General features: G+C 45.6%; 1 protein-coding gene across 1 annotated transcript in view; it reads left to right on the top strand.

Moving 5' to 3' along the window:
• The first annotated feature begins 524 nt into the window (after window positions 1-524).
• VPS26B (VPS26 retromer complex component B) overlaps window positions 525-20,732 on the top strand; it is a 22,734-nt gene continuing 2,526 nt past the window's right edge. Inside the window, exons 1-5 of the mRNA XM_080817030.1 lie at window positions 525-1,257; window positions 10,182-10,338; window positions 15,297-15,461; window positions 18,584-18,759; window positions 20,365-20,507. Coding sequence (XP_080673156.1) covers window positions 1,035-1,257; window positions 10,182-10,338; window positions 15,297-15,461; window positions 18,584-18,759; window positions 20,365-20,507 — 864 coding nt within the window. The 5' untranslated portion in view covers window positions 525-1,034. The remainder of the gene's footprint in view (window positions 1,258-10,181; window positions 10,339-15,296; window positions 15,462-18,583; window positions 18,760-20,364; window positions 20,508-20,732) is intronic.

Below are 20,732 nucleotides of genomic sequence, written 5' to 3'. Positions count from 1 at the left end.
TTATCCAATCAGCAGGGACTTCTGCCGCATGCGCAAAGAATGGGGCGGGCCAAGGATTGCGATCGACCCAACGTTCCACGGGGTGATTTTTTTTTAGGTTTCCGTTTAAAGTGGGGTTCAACTATTAAATTAAAGCTTAATAGTCTTTCTCGCCTTATTTTGGGAGAACATTGTAAAGAGAACTTGAGACAGGATCCTTCCTGTATTAAATGTCACTTTTGCTCCCCCGCGCCCCTCTGTCAAGCGACATTTCCCGTGCGTGTCAAAGGGCTACCCTTACCCCGTCAGACAGCACTCGAACGTTGTATATATTCGAATGTGTATGGTAGCCTAATGTTTACCGAACTAAAACAATAAAGGAAAACAAAGCAAAGCACCTAGGAAGGATATTTGCAGTTCTTTTAATTTTATGGGACTTCTGGCCTGGGATCCTGGAAAAAGGCTGTAACGGCCATGTCAACTAAGGGAAAGATAGGCCGCGCAGTCTACCAGTGCACATGCGCAATGAGCACACCTCGGTTGGGGGGCCGAGTGGCGAAAGCCACAGCGGCAGAGGCGAACGCATGCGCGTGGCGTCCGAAGCGTCGGGGCTGGAGACTGCGCCCCCACCCCCCCACTCCGCTCCTCCTCACCCCCGCTTGAAGCCGCGGAAGCACCTCCGTGCGTTGCACCGCCAGAGGCCGGGGCTGGCTCGCTGTGCTGCTCAGCGCCGCACCCCACCCGGTGGGCGGCAGCGGCCACGCACGCCCGGGCTGTGTACTGCCCCCCTCTAATTGCATTGCCGGCCCTAGTCCCTCACTGCCGCCGACGGCTCGGACTCGCCCGGGACTGGCGAGTCGCGGTGCACTGGTACCCAGGGTGCTGCAGCGGGCCCTGCCCCCTCCCCGTGGAGCCGGGAGTCGTGCCGTTGCCCCCCGTCTGGCAGAGAGCTGGGTCCGGCGTCCAGCCCTCCGGCCTTCGCTTAGGGCTCCTACCCCGCAGAGAGGAGAGGTTCTAACCGAGACCGGCCCGGCCCGGCCCGGCCCGGCGGTGAAATGAGCTTCTTCGGCTTCGGGCAGAGCGTGGAGGTGGAAATCTTGCTGAACGATGCCGAGAGTAGGAAGCGGGCCGAGCACAAGACGGAGGACGGGAAGAAGGAGAAATATTTCCTCTTCTACGACGGAGAGACGGTGTCCGGGAAGGTGAGCCTCGCACTCAAGAACCCCAACAAGCGGCTGGAGCACCAGGGCATCAAGATCGAGTTCATCGGGCAGATCGGTGAGTGGGCACCCGGGGCCTCCCTCCCCCGCCGCCTCCGCCGGGCCAGAGACCGACGGGGGCGGGGGAGCGGGCTGGTTCCGGGCCCAGCTCCGGTGAGGCCTGTCGGAACCCCTTGGCCACTGCAGTGTGAGGCCCGCCGGCCGGCGACTACCCCTGTGTTGACGGGTTCCCTGCCAAAAGTGACAGCGCATCGCGAGGGCGGTAGGGGTGGCCGAGGGCGACGGGGAGCATCCCTGCCACAGCATCATTGTTGTGGGCACCTTGCCCTGGGATACCCTAGTTGTCCCTTAAACATGCTTTCAGCTTTGCTTCCTGCCTCCAGGATTTCCAAGTGAAACCTTCCTGCGGTAGCCTGCAGGTGGGTTTGTTAGGGGAAGACCTTTCTCCAGCCCTGCTTTTGCTATTGTCTGCACACCCACAGCTGTCAGACCCAAGTTAAGCTGGTCCTCTGTGCCTCACTTAGTTTACTCCCATCCACCCCCTTTTTCTTTCACATGTGATGTGGGAGAGAGCTCACCACCTTTCTGTCTGGCCTTAGCTCTGATCTCCTGTCCTTGGACCTGTTTTGAGAAAGAAGCCCTGCAGCCTTCTGTCTTTCTGTCTACTTAGCCTGTGTTTCTAAGACTTCTTCATTAGAATGCTAGTTTTCAGTTGACTAATTTCCTCCTTACAGACCAAAAAAAAAAAAAAAGGTCCTTCTCAGTCCAAAATTAAATGATCAAAATTTCTCAATGCTCTAACAATCTTCCAACATAACTATTAATAATTAAAACTAGACAGTAAAAGGCAGTAAGAATACAGAAAATTTGGGAGCTGCCAGTCAAAATGGAGTTGTCTCTAATTCTAAGACTATTTGAAGTCTTGTGTTTTTAAAAACTCTCAGGTACTTCTGAAATAAATGGTCTTTATCATTGGGTCACACTGTGGATTCACAGTAAATACTCATGTGGGCTGAAAAAAACTTCTGGCTAAAGATTCATTCCTGTAGCACAGGCTGCCTGTATGATCCTGTTCTTACAGACTTTCTGGGAAAACTAGTTAAATACTCTCTCTCATATCCTAAGAGCACAGCAAAGAATCTGTTCTCCTGTTTTACAGGGGCAGGAAACACTGGCACAGGTAGGAGGAATCCTGGAAAAAGGAGTCTTTGTGGCCAGTGCTCCGGCTGAAGTATTTGCTTCTGATATTTGAGAAAATAAAATTAGGTCAAAGACTGGCTGATCATATAGGAAACTTTTTTGCTATTTTAAATCCGGAATTTGAGTAGCCTTTTATGTATCAGAAAAGGGCTAAAGAGTGAGTTTCATACCCTCTACTCTCCTGCCTGTAGCTTGGATAGGGTTTCTTAACAGCAGTACTGTTTACATTTTGGGCCTTAATAATTCTTCATTGCTTCAGTATATTTAGCAGGATATTAACTTGAGCTTGACCCACCATGTACCAGAAACACCCCCAAATAGCACCCCCAAAGATGTCTTGGGATATTTCCTTATGTCCCTGGAGAGTAAAATCACCCATAGTAAAGGACTATTGGTAGACGGGATGAATCCAAAGCATTTTGCGCTAAGCATGAGGTATGAGATAGTCGAGAAGTGCTTGCCTGCTTAGCAACGCCATTTTCAAGTAGTAGTTTTAAATTTACTGCTTGGATTCTTTGGCTCTGTAATATGAATGTAAACAGGCACATTTAGTCTGTGTCTTATACCATCACTCCAGGGGGTGGTGATACCACATCAGTACGTGAAGGATAACCAGAATGTCCCTTACCCAGCATTGTGAAATGAGCTGTTCCGGGGGAATGGAGTCAAAGCCTCCCTCTAGTCTAAGTGAAAGGGAAGCTGAGGGAGCTGCTTGCTGTACCTGCCCTGCCCTGTTTCTTGTCTAACTCCTTGAATCATCATCCCTGCTGGGTTTTCTCCCAACCTTTTAGCTTCCATTGATAACTCTTCCTGAGCCTCTGAGCACCATGGGCTATTGTTGACCCTGTGACTTTGAGCAAGCTGTGTGCCTCTCTGAGCCTCAGCTTTCTCACCTGTAATACAGGGATGACAAAATCTTATGAGAAGAATGTTGAGCTGTCAAGGCATAATGCTTCATGCAGTGTATGGTCGATCTGTGTCAACAGTCTACTGATCTCAGGGCACCAGAGCAAGGCTAGCGAATAGCTTTGCCGAGGTTGTGGTTGTGTGGTTTTCTCCTTCGTTGCATTCTTTGACTGTGAATGAAGTGGGTGGAGCTTTGGTCAGGCTCCTATGTCTGGCTCTGCGAGTGATGATGTACAGTATGGGTCTTGCTATATGAGAATAAGAAAGTTGATATCATTAGTCTCTGTCCACCTTCCTCACTGAATTCCATTTTAACTTAAAAATGTTCTTATAAACTATAGTCTCTTGGATTTGGTTTCTTTTTTCCTTCCCACCTTCCTTCCTTCTGTGGAACAGTTCCACAGCTTGAAAATCAAGTTCTTTATGTAATTAACCTTCTTATCCTTATGATTAATTTCTTTTTCCTCCTGATGAAAGTATATTTGTCCCACTTGTGTATTCATTAGAAAGACAGCCTGGTACATGATTGAGGGTCATGCAGACAGGGTGACTTAAATTAGATAGGGCTCCGTTTATAATAGAACAGTCTTTGCTAGGGTCTTGTGAGGACTAGAGATAATATAAGTGATGTGCAGGTCTGAGTACCATAATAGGTACTCAGTAAAAGGAAGTTAAGATGATTATTGTCATTTTCTCTTTCCCTGTTAAGCTTGACCCATCAAGAGGTTTCCAGGCACTAGATGTTTAAAACTTGTCACCATGTAGTCACCCCGATTCCTGTGCAGGCGGTCCATGGGGAATGTTTGGACCTGGTTAGCCTTCCCTTTGGTCTACTTATCTGCCTCCCCCCATTGCCTTCCATTGTCTTCTCCCAAACGGCATGTTAGCCCAAGTGGAAACCTGTGAAAGGGACTCTACACAGAGTCCTTGCAGAGACAACTGTTTAGCTTTTTGTTGCATTGGACCTCTCTGGACCCTTCTCAGAAAAGCTCCTGTTCCAATCTTGGTTTTAGAAGTAGGCAGGAACATGCGTAACTTTTGTTTCTTGTCTTTTCTCTGTAACTTGCTCTGGCAGTCTTATCTGCACCCATAACTTCTGTGTCTTTTTATATTCTGATGACTCCCAGCCTCTTTCTTTGTCCTGACCTGAACTCTCTACTGAGTTCCATGCCTGTGTCTCCAACTGCCTGCTAGGCACCTCTCCACCCGAATACACATCCAAAACAGAAACCTCCTTCTTTCCCTGCTTCAGGTCCAGCCCCACTTGTCCTGTGTGCTCCATTGTGGCCTATGTCACACTCAGCCTCAAAGATCTGGAAGTCATCTTAGACTAATTCCTCCTCCCACACTCCCAGTCTGCTCTCCCAACAGCTCTCGAATACATCTTCAGTCTGTGCTTCCTCTTCTTGCCAATACTGCTGCCTTTATTATCTTTTTTTTTGTGGCTACCTCCTAACTGGTCTTCCTGCCTTTGCTTTCCTCATCTTTCAGTTCACCTTCTGTAAGATTGAACTTTCTAAAAAACGGTTCTGACATTGTCAGTCCTCTCCTTAAAATTTTGCTCAGCTTATTATTGGTTACAGGGCAAAATTGTACCTGGCTCCTTCTGGAGCAGCCCTGCTTTTCTCCCCAGCCTCATCTTTCCCTTACCCTGTAACCCTCACCTCTTATAGTATCATCAAAATATGTTCTTTCTAGAATCTTAGGCATCTTCCCTTTGTATGTGAACATCTTTCTACAAGGTCTGCCCTTCCACTCAGGCTTTTACCCATTCTTAAAGTGCCCAGCAAACATGTTTGGGGAAGCAAACATGACAGCTTCCCCCAAGATCCCCAGGCTGACTGAAGCCCTCCTTCCACTCTTCTTCCGCAGGTCTCATTAATACCTCTTTTCAAACAGGATATGACAAACTTGTGACTTTTTTTTTTTTCTGGTCTGCCTTCCTCACTAAATTCTGAGTCCCTGAAAACCAGGGACTGCCTTCAGTTCATCATCAGTGTGGTGACTTATCTCTAGCCTCAGTGGCTAACACAACGTAGATGCTTGATAAATATTTGCTAACTGGATACCTGGTCAAATCTAGGAATTTACAGAAGCTGTTCTCGATTTTTTTCTAAACTCCTCCTAGATAAACCAAAGTTACTTGAATGAAGGAAAGGGGGAGTGCAGGTTTGCTTTGCGGCTTGCTGTGACGAGGGAGGGCTTCCTCTGGCGCTTGTGGTAGAGGCATTGGAAAGCTAGGTGTGGCCATTACTCTAGGCCACTGAGAACTAAGATGACTCACCTAAGCAGGCACCCATGCAGCCTCTTCCCTAAGGGAACTAGGGCACAGAAACATTAAAGCTGTTTATTTGCTGTTGCACATTGCTTTGATCACACTTTCTTAGGCCAACCTGAGGCTTATTTCTCCCTTTATATGAGAAAATAAGAGTCGTCGGACCGTGATTCACTCAGTTCTACACCAACTACTTGGATGTTGCAGTTTGAATGTTGCCCCCTAAGAGTATAGGAAGGTCTTATCTATTCACCTGTATTGTCTATGTTTTCTCTTACCCTTAGTAAGTTTGTGAGCTACATTGGGTTTCTTCCTTCATCTAGTGTGCTTTTTCCAATGGCTTGGTCTGTTGTAACAAAGCTAACAAATGTGTGGGGAGGGCTTCTCCCATGTCACTTTAGCATGGGATGGCCCACATTTTAGAAAAATGCAATGTGGTAGATAAGAAGCATGGGGGGGAATTTTTTAATTGTTAGAAGAGACCATTTTTCAGCTGCACTCATTTGGGGAACTGTAATGCATGATATAAGGCAGAGCTGGGCCATCTTAGAGAGTAATGGGATTAAATAAACCAAAGGTAATTAGAAGGTCAGAGTTACAAAAGAGGGCAGATATGAATACCCCTGTCCTCCAAAACCAAATAGATAATATCTGGATTTTTTTTTTAAGTAATTTTTTTTAAAGTAATGCCACTGGGGGCGCCTTGGTGGCTCAGTCAGTTAAGCATCTGCCTTTCCCTCATGTCATTATCTTGGAGTCCTGGGATCTGGCCCCATGTCCAGGGCTTCCTGCCCAGCTGGGAGTCTGCTTCTTCCTCTCCCTTTGCTCCTCCCCCACCACCACCCCTGCTGGTGCTCACTTTCTCTCTCAAATGCATAAATAAAATCTTAAAAAAAAAAAAAAGTAATGCCATTGTGTGGATCTGAACCCATCAGTACCAGTCAAGCCTGTACTTCTAAAGATTTTATTTATTTATTTGAGAGAGAGAGAGTGAACGAGAGAGAGAGAGAGAGCACACAAGCTGGGGGGAGAGGGAGAAGCAGACTCCCCACTGATCAGGGAGCCCGATGTAGGACTCAACCCCAGGACCCTGGGATCATGACTTGAACTGAAGGCAGATGCTTAACTGACTAAGCCACCCAGGTGCTGCAAGCCTGTACTTCTAAAAATTCCAGAGTTTCTGTATTTTATTTCATTAACCCATGAAAAGCTATGTAAAAGACACATCGAAATTAAATGAATTGATTCTGGCCTGTTAGTGAGTTGTTGCAGGGCTTGAGCTGAGCTGTGTCTTGCTGGGGATGGGCAGCCCAGAGGCATTACTGCTCTAGCAAGTATACTAGGGTGCAGGAGATTGGAGTGGATGTGGCCAGCATGATCTTGATTGGGTTTCCAGTTAGCAGATAGTGGCTGGGGAAATCAGAACGGGGCTCTTTGGAGGTCTTTTTGGCCTTGCTTACTTAATGTTTCTTCTAAGACCTGCATGAAGCTTGGATCAAACATGGTTCCGGCCCAGTAACAGGTTTCAGGCTGCCTCAAATGATGACCCTGTGATGCAGAGCTGGCTCAATTTCCTTACAAAGTGGCAGATTCATCCCTCAGCCGTTGGTGGCAAGTTTCATCATGAAAACATCCTGACTACAAAAGTCACTTCTTCCTGTTGGATCAAGAAAGAGGCTCAAGACAGGGAAGTTACCTTAATAAAAAACATGGTCAGTTCCTACTTCTAGCCTGAGATGCCTGGTTGCTGAGGGCTTTGGAGGTTGGGGAGAACCAGGGATAACTTGTCACTGCATCTTTGGGATAAAATACAGGCAATTTATAACCTCTTGATGGCCCAACCTCTTGCTAAAACAGCCTTGTAGTTTCTGTTCTAATTTATATGAGAGGAAACCAAACTTTCTGGCAAATAGCAAAGTATGGCTGTTATTTCTGCCCCTTTCCACCACAATGTTTGCAAGAGCATTGGAAATGGCTTATAAGTTATAAATTAAAAAGCCCAGTCCAGCTCCACTCAGACTATACACTGCCACTCTTATGTGACATTTAGTGCAGGAGCTGATATTAACATGTGTCTAGGAGGAAAAGCACTAGGGAGAACGTGACACTATGCAGGGAAGGACCTCTCCTGCCAAAGGTGGCCACAGCCAGGTGCCCCTGCTAGGTCAGGCATAACGTTGCTAGGTTTCTCAGATGCTGGCCATCTGCTCTCTGAGCGCTCTTGGGTCCTTCTCGGTTTTGTTTCTCTTGTTGCCTTTGGTATGTGTGATCACAGTTGTGTATTTTTCCAACCTTCTCTTCAACTCTGGATTTCTCATTTAAAGTTAATGGACACTGGGGCTCTGCTCTGCCTGCTTCTGTCCCCTGAAACTATGGCCAGAATCCAGTGCTTGGGAGCTAAGATACCAGGTCTACCAGTTAAGAGGTCACTTCCCACACAGGTGTCAGGACCGTCAACAAGGACTTTGGTAGCAATGGACCAGTGAGAGTAAGTGAGAGAGCCCTTGTTGCAGTGGTTCTGTTCCTACCTGATCACTGCACTTCCTTACATTTACTGGGGGCCACAGTTTTTGGATTTCAAAATAGAAGCAATGGATTGTTCACCTTTTCCTGTCCTTTCCCTCTATAGGTTGTAAGTGTGATCTCCCATTTAGTGACTTTGTAGATTATTACTCACTACCCAGAATGTTGCCTGCCACTGATTCCATTAAATATTTGAAGAGAAGGTGGTTGTTTGCAATATAAAGTGGATCAAAGTGTAACTATATAGGAAATCAGCAATAAACTGTAATTAGAAAATATAGTGTAAGTTCATACTTAAGTGGCAGCACTAGTTTGGGATTAAACCACACTAATGCCGCCTTCGTGACTTGGAAGAATCTTAGCACAGAGCCCACTCTGCTTTAGAATGCTTCCCTGTCGGGGGTTAAAAAAAAAAAAAAAAAAAAAGGCTCCCTATGGAATAGGCTTGTCAGGACCAGCTGCTAGGGCAGCAAGGGGTTGATTTTGCACTCAGACTGAAAGCACTATCTGAAACCATTTTCTCTTTCTGGGCATGTTTCTCCCCTGGGGCAGGACTGGACACTTCATTTCTTGGGCCTGAAGATGCAGTCCTAATCGGGGTTCAGACCTTGTGCTACCTGAGGCGGACCCACACAAATGCAGCTCTGTCCCACTGCCCTGATGCTCAGGTTGTCCCTGAGAGAGATCGTCTGCTGTGCTCTGGAGATATGGGAACTGGCCTAGTAGGCCGTTGTCTCCGACACTCCTCTCTGTGGACCCGTTTCTTTGTCCCCAAGCAGCCGACAGCAGTAGTACTGAGTGCACTCTACTGGATCTAGTTCTGATCTACCCTGTCGAAGGTTGTAGCCTCGCATAGGACTGGAGCCCAGAAATGCCCGAGAGATGGTGCTTTGACTGTTATGTGGCCTTGTATACTCACAGTCAGCACTAAGTGTTTTCTCTGCACGGCTAGGTACTGAGGGGGTGCCAGGAACTAGGCCTTAACTCTAAAGACCATGCGTATAGAAGAGTTAACACTTAAATAGTAGAGTACAAATAGGCATAAAATAATAGAGGATAAATTGATAGCATGAACTTATAATTAAGATTCGGATGCCAGAACTATTTCCAGAGGAGGATAAATTTAGAGCAGTGCTTCTCGAAGTGTGGTCCCTGGGCCAGCAGGACCAGCATCCCCTGGGAGCTTATTAGAAATGCAGAGTCTCAGGCCTCACCCCAGACAGCAGGACTGAGTAATCTGGTTTTAACAAACCCTCCAATTGATTTTGGTGCTCACTGAAGTTGAGGACTCCCCCCCCCCATTTAGTTGGAGGGAATAACACTAAAATTTCTGCATCATGTAGATTCCTCTTTGAAGGATCGTAACAACTAGCAGCTAATATGTTTTGAGTATTTGCTATCAACTGGGTACTATTCTGAGTCATTTACCTGCATTACTTCCTCTAATTCTTACAGAACCTTACAAAGTGTAATGTTATTACTCCCTTTGCACCAGGTCATAGAAATAGATTAATTCTAGCAGTAAATCTGCTCTAATCTGAGCCCTGCAGCCAGCAATGAGACTCTAAGCCAATATTTGACCATGGTATGCCTCAGTTTCTTTCTGTTAAATGGGTGACAAGGCCTGTCCTAGCTACTTCAGGTTATTATAAGGATGATATGATTAAAGAACTATGAACACGCATTCAGAAGTTAGAAATATTTTTAGAAATGTTTTTAAAGCAATGTAGTATTTTTGATAGCAGTTCCCCTGATACAGCTCTCACTGAGGTATTGCCCTGATAGGCTGAAGCAGGGTTATATTGGGTTTTTACTGTGCCACTGGATTTCTCCATGTAAAACTGGAGTGTTTGGAAAGTGGGGAGGAAAGGAGATCAGTATATGGAGAATGCAGTGAAGAAGCGCAATTAAGAAAATAAAGGCAGTCGAAAATAAGGGCTGGGGGAGTTCGTTTTGCGCGGGGGATGGGGGGGTGGGAGGGTTGTCTCTCAGAAGAGGGGATCCTGTATCCTGGAGCCTCCTTGCTAAGCCTTGTGTAGCTTGGGGTCTGGTAGTAGAGGTTGATGCTTTCTCCCCAGAGCTCTACTACGACCGTGGGAACCACCATGAGTTTGTGTCCCTGGTGAAGGATTTGGCCCGGCCCGGAGAAATTAGCCAATCACAGGCCTTCGACTTTGAATTCACCCACGTGGAGAAGCCGTATGAATCCTATACAGGCCAGAATGTAAAGCTACGGTAAGTTGTGCCTGCTTTTTCCCCACCTTCCCCTGAAGCTGTCCATGTTTCTGAGGCTTTTTAATGTGGGTCTCAAGAAGAAAGAGAACTGAGCCGTGGTGTGCTGGTAAATGGTTAACAATGGGCTCTCTGGGAGGAAAAGCCCTGGTTTGTAGCATTTGTCTCTGTAGTGTAAATATTTCCACCATGGCCAATTTCAAGCTCCCAGCCAAATGTTCCTAATTACAGAGTTGGGGAGAGATGTACAGTAGCCACCTTGACACAGCTAGATGTAAATTCCCCTAAGAGCAGAGAGAATTGTGAAAAGTAGCAAAATTATTAGGAAGCAGTGAGTTTGTAGTATGTATTACTTTTGCATATAATCTTAATTATAAATTTTTATAATTTAATTTTAAATAATCACTATGTTTAACAACCAGTTTTTAAAATTCCTGAAGATTCAACAGTTAGCTTTCATACCATGGTACATGCTGTCCCCACCATACCCTGGGCTGTACACCAAGACATACAGATCCTCAGTCCAGCTTTGCCACACAACAGCAATGTGATCCTGAACTCTGTCACTCACCTTTCTCACTTGAAAAGTAGAATAGATTTGGATTCTAGATCGGTCCTCCATCATTCGGGGTGATGGGAGCATAAAACATAACACAGTGTGATGAGCTTTTCAAAACTTAATAAACACAGTTTAAGTACATAGGACTGTTTTTAGTGTCCCACGTTCTGAGGATGGAGACTGATTCCAGGGGCTGCTGAGGTTAAAAAAAAATAAATCCAGAGAGGTTCTAGACTCTTGGATGTAACCTGAGATTAGGTGATGTCACTGAGATAAAGCAGACTTCCTCTGTTACTTTAGACACCTGGTTCGATATCTTGATGCTATCTTATAAGATCAGCTCGTCTTCATCACCTTAAGGCCTGGTAGTGCGAACTACAGGAAGACCATTTCCTCCCCTTCCCTCCCCTTCTCTTCTCTCCCTGGTCTCTCCTCTTCCATCAGAAGCGTGATTGTAGGCTCTCATTTTTTAGTCTGTGCAAAGAGGTCTAATCACTAACATCACTCAAACTAGAGACATTGCATTCAGAAAAAGCTTCACAACCGTGAGGATTATCTAGTTGTCACCAAAGCTTGGCTGTGGGATTTATTGTTATTTTATTTAATTTTTTAAAAGATTTTATTTATTTATTTGACAGAGAGAGGCATGAGGAGGCAGAGTGGGAGGCAGAGGGAGAGGTAGAAGCATACGCCCTGCTGAGGAAGGAGCCTGGCATGGGGCCTGACCCAGGACCCTGGAAGCATGTCTGGAGCCAAAGGCATCCGCTTAACCAACTGAGCCACCCAGACGCCCCTATTTAATTTTACTTTTTACAGTGGATTGCTCTTAAATGTTTTTAAGACAGAGAGAAAGGTATTGAAAAGAGTGCGGTGATTCCCTGGAATAATAAAAATAGAATTACCATATGATCCAGGAATTCCGCTTTTGGACCCAAAAGACGTGAAAGCAAGGAATCAAACACAGACATATACACTCACACTCATAGCTGCTTGTTCACAACAGCCAAAAGTAGACCAATCTGAGTTCCATCAGCAGATGAAAGGGTAAACGAATGTGGTGTATACATAAGTGGGATATTGTTCAGCCTTAAAAAGGGAAGGAAATCCTGTGATATGCTACAACATGAATGAACACTGAAAGCGTTATGCCAAGGGAAATTAGCTAGTCATAAAAAGACAACTACTATGTGATTTCACAACAGTGTGAATGTACCTAATGCCACTGAACTGTATACTTAAAAGTAGTTAAAATGTTAAATTTTTATATGTGTAGGGGAGGAGAAAACCCTTTTTTTCCTCTATCCATCTTAGGTTCGTAGACTGAGGCCCTGCAAATCAGACTGACAGAAGACATGCTAGCAAGAGAAAGGCAGACTGGTTGATTCACATGTATGTTGTGCATATGCATGGAACTCAGGGATTGGTAATAGAAAGGGGTGGTTAGGACTGGGAGCTTATACAAGCATCTTAACAGAGGAATGATAATTTTGCAGAGAAGCAACAGGACAAAGGAAAGGGACTTTCAGCTTCTAGGGACAGCAAGTTGTGGGAAGGTATTTACCTTCCCACAATATTTGGGAGAAACAAATGGAAGGTAAGAATCCTTTAAGCAAGATTTGTTTTGTGGATTTCTCTAGTGCAGTCTCTGGGCTGGTGACAGTTGTCTCTGGTGATTAAGAAGGTCCTGCTCTTCCTGGTAGAGAGTGGGGAGGGCAGAGAGTTTTCTTTCCTGTGTCTGCTTCTTGCCTGTTGCTTTATAATATAAGCTTAATAGAATTGTCATGCTAGGGTGGCATATTTTGGGGTGGTATACTCTGAACTCCTTCTGTATTTTACCACAAAATAAATAAACGAATAAAAGAGAAAAAGGTGTTGCTGTCCAAGTAGATGAAGACTTTAGGATTCATGCTGAGAAAGTGAGGAGGTCAAGAAGGGAATATTAGTTAAGGGCAGCTTATAGATTTGATTCCAGAAGAAGGGCTTGTATATTATTACTTAGGCAGAGGGGGGGAATGAAAAGATCACTCTAGACAACTCTTTCTTTGTTTTTAGGTGGGGGAGTGGTTCTTTGGATGGTTAATATTAAGTCAACATGTGCTATTTGATGAATGGGTAGAGTGCAGAGACAAAATTGTTGGAAGGCTAGTACAAAGTCCTGAGCATATTACCTTGTGGACACAGCGGGAGCGGGCAGTAAATGAGGAATTTAACAGACAGCCACAGAACTGACCAGTGAATGTAGGTGCAGGTAGATGGCTATTAGGAGGAAGGGATGACTTGTAGTGAAGATGGTTCATCCAAATATAAAGTCTAAGGCACTGGCAAAATATAGATGTATGAAAGTTCGCTAGACAATTAGAAATGCAAGCCTAGCACTCAGGACAGAGAAATACACTGTTGGGAGTCCTCTGCTCAGTGCTAAAAACTGGTATATTTTTCAAGGATGTGAGTTGAGGAAGAGAAGAGCCCAGGCAGGACCTGTTAGAGGGATAGGAAGGTGAGGTGGGGGAGGGCGGGAGGTGAAGCAGGTAAAGCCCTCCTGTGGAACCACAGGAAGAGCATTTCAAAGAAGAGAAGGAAATGTTTTACTCTCCAGTGTCAAAACTGAGGCTGAAAACCAAAGCCACTGGGTTTGGCAGTAGGGAAGAAGCAGCAATAGTTAGAACAGGCCCCGTCTGTGACCGCTGTCCCTGACGAACGGGCAGGAGCACAAAGCCTGGAGATTGTTTTGGGGATTGAGGAGTTTGGGCCTTTGTATAAACTCAAAAGAGGAAGTCTTTACTGGAGAGATTCGATAAATTGGGAAAATTGGAAAACTTGAGGGATCGTGATGCCAGGTAGTAGTTCTCTACCAAAGCTCCCATATTGGAATCACTTGGGAGGCTTCCAAAAATGTTGACGCCTGTGTGGCTCTGCAGGACAGTTAAATGTCAGCTCTGCCTAGGCATCTGGATTTTGGAAGCCCCTTCTCCCCAGGGTAGTTGTAACATACACACAGATCAAAAGTCTTTCTGCCAGATGGAGAAGGAGAGGGGTCTTGAGAGATGGAGGTGCTGTTGGAAGGAGTTTGGGCAAAGATACAGACATGTGTTTAGGACGGAAGTAAGAGACAGTGCAAAGCAGAGAAGTGAGAGAATTATCAATCTTAAATTGGAAGGCTTTCCTCTTCTCAGTAGAGTTAAAGCTGTGTCTTCCACAGATCAGGGGGAGAGGAGACTGGAGAGCCTGAGCAGTTAGAGAAGGGTTAGGAACAAATATGTGTCTTGGAGAATGTGGCAGAAGTTACTGAGGTGTATAAAAGGGTTGCTGAGCATGGGTCAGGTCCACACAGAGGAGAGGAACTTAAGTGTGTCATTGATCTGGTTGGCAGTTTTCTCCAGGCACAGTTGACAGGTGATGCAGATCATCTAAGTTTTGGTTAGAAGAAAAATTAAGGGGTTGTTTTTCTCCATTCGCTGGGTATGAGCATAGAGTAGGTCAAGGGGACAGGGATGCAAGGGACCCGCCATGATTGAGCAGCTGACGGGACGGTCAGGCTTGGCATGCTAAGCCCTTCAGGTGCTGTGTCTCTGTGTTCTTCACCACTTGTCCTCTACCACAGCAACATCTCCCCAAGGATCCAAGATCTAGCCAGAGACTTCCTTTGTTTAAACCAGGACCTCTCCCATCTCTGCTGCTTTACTTACAAGGTCTGCTCTGCCTGAGTGCCCTTTTTCCTCTCCGCATAGACTTGATTCCTCTACCTGAATTAGCACTTGCTGTGTGTTCTAATTTTTCTGTTTATTGGCCCACCTCCCCCAGTGGACTGTGAGCTTCCCATGAGACTGTATCTTATTCATCCTATGCCTAGCAGTAAATGTTTGCTGAATGAAGAGCTGACTTACTTTCTCTATTCCCTATCACTCCCGTTTAACTTGAAGGACTTGGAAATTGCTTAATTTATTGAATATTGTTAAACAGAGAGATGCAAATATAAGAGTTTAAGACAGATCCCTGTGCCTGAAGACCCAGGAGTTAGTTGAGGAAAAACCCGTACACAAATACATGATAGGCAGTGGTGAAGGGCTTGAAAGGCATTAGGATAACTTGCTGTGGGAGTATAGAGCAGAGAAATCAGTTTTATTTAGGACAGTGCTCTGAGCCCAGAGGATGGGCTCAAAAAGCCATTTGGGGGGAAGGTCTTTGAATTCCCATTGTACTATAATTGCAAAATTTTGTGCGTTAAGTACGTTCATTTTTTTTCTGAGAAGAGGGTCCACAGAGGTAAATTCTCGAAGGACTACAAAGCCACAAAGGTTACCCACTGTTAGGGCTTCTTTCCAGTGGGTCTGTTTGATGCATGGATTGAGGCAGCATTGTGGAGACGGGGAGTATTCCTTTATGACACATCGATCTCCTACAGGTATTTTCTTCGAGCCACCATTAGCCGCCGCCTCAATGATGTCGTCAAAGAGATGGACATTGTAGTCCACACACTCAGCACGTACCCAGAGCTGAACTCTTCCATCAAGATGGAGGTTGGGATCGAGGACTGCCTGCACATTGAGTTTGAGTATAATAAGTCCAAGTAAGTATCTGGGGTCCCACAGTCGTGGAGAACTATTAAGGGAGGTTAAGAAGGGATCTGATGAGAATCCAAGAGGTTGGTGCCCTGGCCTTGGCTGGCTCGTAATGCCGTGCTAGAGGGGAGGCCACTGACATGGTACTATGAATATTTGTGCCAGGCTGCTGGAAGGTGGGCCAGGAAATTAAACTTCATTTTACTTAAATTAAATGGAAATTAAGAAGGTACATTTAAGTTAAATATCCTACATTGTCTTTTTTTTTTAAAGATTTTATTTATTTATTTGACAGAGAGAGATAGATCACAAGTAGGCAGAGAGGCAGGCAGAGGGAGAGGAGGAAGCAGGCTTCCCGCTGAGCAGAGAGCCCAATGTGGGGCTCGATCCCAGGACCCTGGGATCATGACCTGAGCCGAAAGCAGAGGATTTAACCCACTGAGCCACCCAGGCGCCCCATCCTACATTGTCTTTTGAGGTCAAGCCAAATTAACTTTAAGGTCATTTGTTTTGGTTGTAGATAACAGCTCTTTCCTTCTATTGATGTAAACAATCTCAGAATACAATACCCATTAGCATTTGTATCCTATATACAGTATGTCTCTAGAAATCAACGTGAAGAAACCACGCAGTGGCCGTAGTTTGCTGCTTTCTCCTGAACTTGAATGAATTATAACAAAGAATACCTGATGCCTTTTTATAAAGGTCTTTAAATAATTCTAGCCAGCAAGTTGGGAAGCCATATATGTTTTATATTGTTCGTTGTCTGAACATGAAGATACTTAAGTGTGGAGCGCCGGGGTGGCTCAGTTGGTTAAGCATCTGCCTTCAGATCGGGTCATGATCCCAGGGTTCCGGGATTGAGCCCTGCATTCTCCCTCTCCCCCTGCTTCTCCCCCTGCTTGTGCTCTCTCTCTCTTTCTCTCAAATAAATGAATTTTGAATATCTTTAAAAAAATATCTAAGTGCTTATAAATCACAAAACTTACTGACATTTCAATAATATACCACTAACATCTTTCTTTTCAGTATAATTCCTTCCTGAAAATGTTTGAAAATCAGATATGCAAAAGTAAAAGTGTATTCTATTCACAAAAAGCAAAAAAAGAAATTAGAGTCTCTAGGGGTCTTACTGGAGAGACCCCTATTATCCAGGTAGTGCGGGTTAGGAAGGGCTTTTTTAAAAATTAACAACATATGTGCTTCCTAGAACAGGGGTGAGGGAAAGGCCTATATTTCCCTCTGCCCCTGGCCTAGAACCCCTCAAGACCCAGAAGGGGCCCTGTTTGGCAAAGCCTTGCCTATGGGACAGGGTGGGGCCAGCTGGGAGGGAGGTTGATCTGGGCCAGGCAGGGACATATAAGGGAACAGCCTTCCCCTTTCTCCTCAGCCTCAGGGCTCTGTGGGCTTTCTGGAAAGGCGCCACCAAATAGTGCCTACCCACCAGCCCTCCAGGTACCTAGTAAAAGAGGTGGCTGGCAGGTAGTACTGCCTTGTAGATCTCAAAATAACTGTCGGTCAGCAAGGTTCAAGACCAAGTGTGGTATGTGAAGGGCACTGTAGAGAGTCTATCCCGTGACCTCAGGAACTGGATGTTCACACCTGTCCTGCTTCCTCAGAGCGGGCTGCTCTGTAAGAGCATACTGTCTATATCATGTAGAGCCATTCTGCCATTAGGGATTGCCCTTGGGGTAAGGTAGCAGGTACTACCATGTTTGTACCTTGGGTTTCTCCTCCGAGAAGTGGAGACAGGTTAGTGGGTTTCAAACACATAAGAAGGGATAAGGTGAAAGAAGAGTGGGGTCCAGGGTTCTAGGCCCTCCACAGGAGTTTCTCATGTATTAATGCTTCCGCATAGGATTTCATTTAGAATAAAAGAATGTTCTGTTTACCAAAGTTGGAAAACCCCTAGAATCTATGATCTCTTAGCATTCCTTCTCAAATGCTGTGAGCAGCCTCCATTCTGACTTTGTAAGTGTTCTTACAAAGTCCACTTTGTAAGACTTTATCTACTGAGAGTATCTACAGTTTTCCAGTTAGACTGTAAGCAGAAAGGCAGCCTGAAATAGTGGGGAGAACACAAGCCTAGGAATTAGACACTTGAGTTCACACCCTGTGTCTGTCCCCTACTCAAATCCTTGTTCAAGTATCTATCTTTGAACTTCCTTTTCTCACCTGTCATATAAGGAGATTAAATTCTTTTTTTTAAGATTTATTTATTGATTTATTTGACAGAGAGAGAGATCACAAGTAGGCAGGCAGAGGGGCGGGGGGTGGGAAGCAGGCTCCCCAGTGAGCAGAGAGCCTGATGCGGGGCTCGATCTCAGGACCCTGAAATCATGATCTGAGCTGAGGGCAGAGACTTAAGCCACTGAGCCACCCAGGTGCCCCAAGGAGGTTAAATTCTAAAATCCCTGCCAACACTCCTGTCCCATGATTCTGAGCTTCAGGTTTGAAGATTTTCCTTTCTTCCTGAATGCCTGTTACAGGGCGGTGCACACGCAGACGACTGGTATTCCAGACTGACTCAAAGAGAAATGCTGGAAAGGGCAGAAAGTGTAATACAGCCTGGCCAAACTCTTAACAGCCCACAGAGCACAAGCCATGTGAGTAGGGCCCAGAGAGAAGGTGCTGATGGAGCATAACGCGTCGTCTTGCTCTACTGCTCCTGCCTGGGCTGTCACGTCCAGCAGACAAAACTCTATGCTGCAGGCAATTGAGGCCCAGTTCCCAAAAGACGTTTTGTGAGCTCAGATAGCGATCAAGTCCTGGTTCCTGCATTTGTGGGGCTTGCCTCCCACACGTCAGGACATCTAAAACAACATAAACACAAAAGATATAAAAGAAATTAAAGTGCTGAGAAGATAGATCAGATGGGTAAGCATAGAATGGGTGATGTAACATGCAAGAACATCCTGTGAGTTGCTTATGGAGAAATGGGACAGATTCCAGTAAAGCACATACTGGGAAATCATTCCGCAAGGGAAGTTGTGGTAAGAACATGGGTGAGTGTGTACTGTGACTCCATCTTCAGCCAACCTGCTTGGCAGTGTCCCCTCCCCTGAAACCCAGGAGACCTGGAAGTGTGCAGTTTGGCTGCCATATTCACATCTTATTTTCTGTTCCCCAGATACCACTTGAAAGATGTCATTGTAGGGAAGATCTACTTCCTCTTGGTGAGAATCAAAATCAAGCACATGGAGATAGATATCATCAAGCGGGAAACGACGGGCACAGGCCCCAATGTGTACCATGAGAACGACACGATAGCCAAGTATGAGATCATGGATGGGGCTCCCGTGAGAGGTGAGCATCCTGGCACCCAGCCCGCAGCTGCCTCGCCCGTTCCCCCAAGCCCTGCAGAGTTTTAGAGGGGCTCAAGAGATTATACTGCTAAAGTAAGATTTCCTATTCACCTATAATTTCTCATCTCTAATTGCTCACTGTGGATCCCAATAAAGAGGAAAAGGAGGGCTGGGTATGTGGAACTCCAAGCTCCTTCCCCACCTTCACCCAGAAAAGCTCCACTTTGGCCTCGTCTACATACCAAGCTTGTACTGGAGATTGCATCTCAAGAGTCATGCCTCTTAAATAACAACAACAACAAAAGCTTGAAAAGTACTGGCTTAGCAGATAAAATTGAACATTTTACTACTTTTTCCTATTGGTGTTCTTTGCTGCTCGGGAGCCAGAGATTAATGCAGAATAATCATTTATGTTCCCTAGCTCTAGCTCTGGCAAAATGATTCATTCTCTGAATTCATTCACCAAGGGTAGATACTTTGGGCAGCACTACCAGGTGCCACAGACCACACTGGGAATGGGACAAAAAACAATACTGCCCCATCCACCCCCAGAGTGGACATTACATCTGGAATGAATGGAGTTGAAAGCTTTGTTACTTGGGGAATCTGTGATTATTTGGGAGTAGCAATCTTTATGTTCTTATGATCAGCAGCCGCTGATCAGGAAGAATGTACTTTTTCCTTTAGAAGTGCTTGGTTATGCCAAGGTTCTGTTCAGTTTATTCTCACATGTGTGTTCTGTGGGGAAGGTAGGGACAATGACAGCAGATTCTTGAGTGTCACCATGCCAGGTCATTAGGGGGATAGGACTGAGCTCTTCTGACTCTGTATGTACCATTTTTTTCACCAGCCGTGCAAGTATAGCCACTTGTCATTTTCTCTGAGAAATAAGACAAAACAGCAGATAATTAACGGTGCATTTTATATTTAGCTTCAGACTACATTATAGGTTTGGCCTTTCTCAGTAGAATTATTGCCCTAATTTCATTTCACTTAAATTAGGAAAGGCAGGGTGTTAGAGCTGGAAGATATCAAAAATACCACGTAGTCTGATTCCACAGTTTTCCACAAGAGAAAATTAAGGTCCAGAGAAAGCAATAGACTGATACAACTAGTTAATGGAGAACTAAGACCAGAATTAGGATTTTCTCTTTTCCAGGCCACTATACCACTGCCAATCCATCTCAAAGTAGAGATGTATTTTGGGGGGCATACACTATTTAGGATGGAGGAAGGTGGCATCGAGATTGCTGGGTGACATGATGAGTTAGCTGGGGTTTGACAGTTGCCTTGTGAAAAACCAACAACTAGACACAATACATATAATCAAAAGATGCTTAGCAGTAGTGTCCTGTGCTGTTCATACTCACGGGTCTCTGTATTGGGGTGGTTAGAGAAGACACAACGGGACCTGGAGTGGAGCTGTAGTCATGTTTTTGCTTCAGCAGATCACTGAGCCACAGAATGCGAATTCCCACCAGGCAGAAGCATTCCCTTGAGTATTCCATGACATGCTCAGGTGGCATCTCATGGGCAGAGTGTGACTTGGTGTCAGGTAGGATAGGTCACTTTGCCCTTCACTCTGATACCTGCCTGGCCTTTACAGGAGAGTCCATCCCGATCCGGCTCTTCCTGGCGGGCTACGAGCTCACCCCCACCATGCGGGACATCAACAAGAAGTTCTCCGTGCGCTATTACCTCAACCTGGTGCTGATAGACGAGGAGGAACGGCGCTATTTCAAACAGCAGGTGAGGCCTGGGTACCTCCCCAAGACCCCTGGTGGCCCTAGAGCCACATTAGGAATGGCATCATTCCTGTGAAGATCAGGCTTCATTTTGGACAGATTAAGCAGAACAGTACAGGGAAGAGAGTTCACTAGTCTGTGCCACTTGTTGGTTCACCGAGAGGGAGTCCCACAGCAAAAATGAGGGTTCCCGGTTGACATGTGAGTCTGCTTTCCTGTGACTGCTCTC

Source organism: Martes martes, assembly GCF_963455335.1.
Source record: "Martes martes genome assembly, chromosome: 10".
In the NCBI taxonomy this organism is placed as follows: Eukaryota; Metazoa; Chordata; class Mammalia; order Carnivora; family Mustelidae; genus Martes; species Martes martes.
The sequence above is the reverse complement of the archived record's forward strand: the minus strand, read 5'-3'. Positions and strand labels throughout refer to the sequence as shown.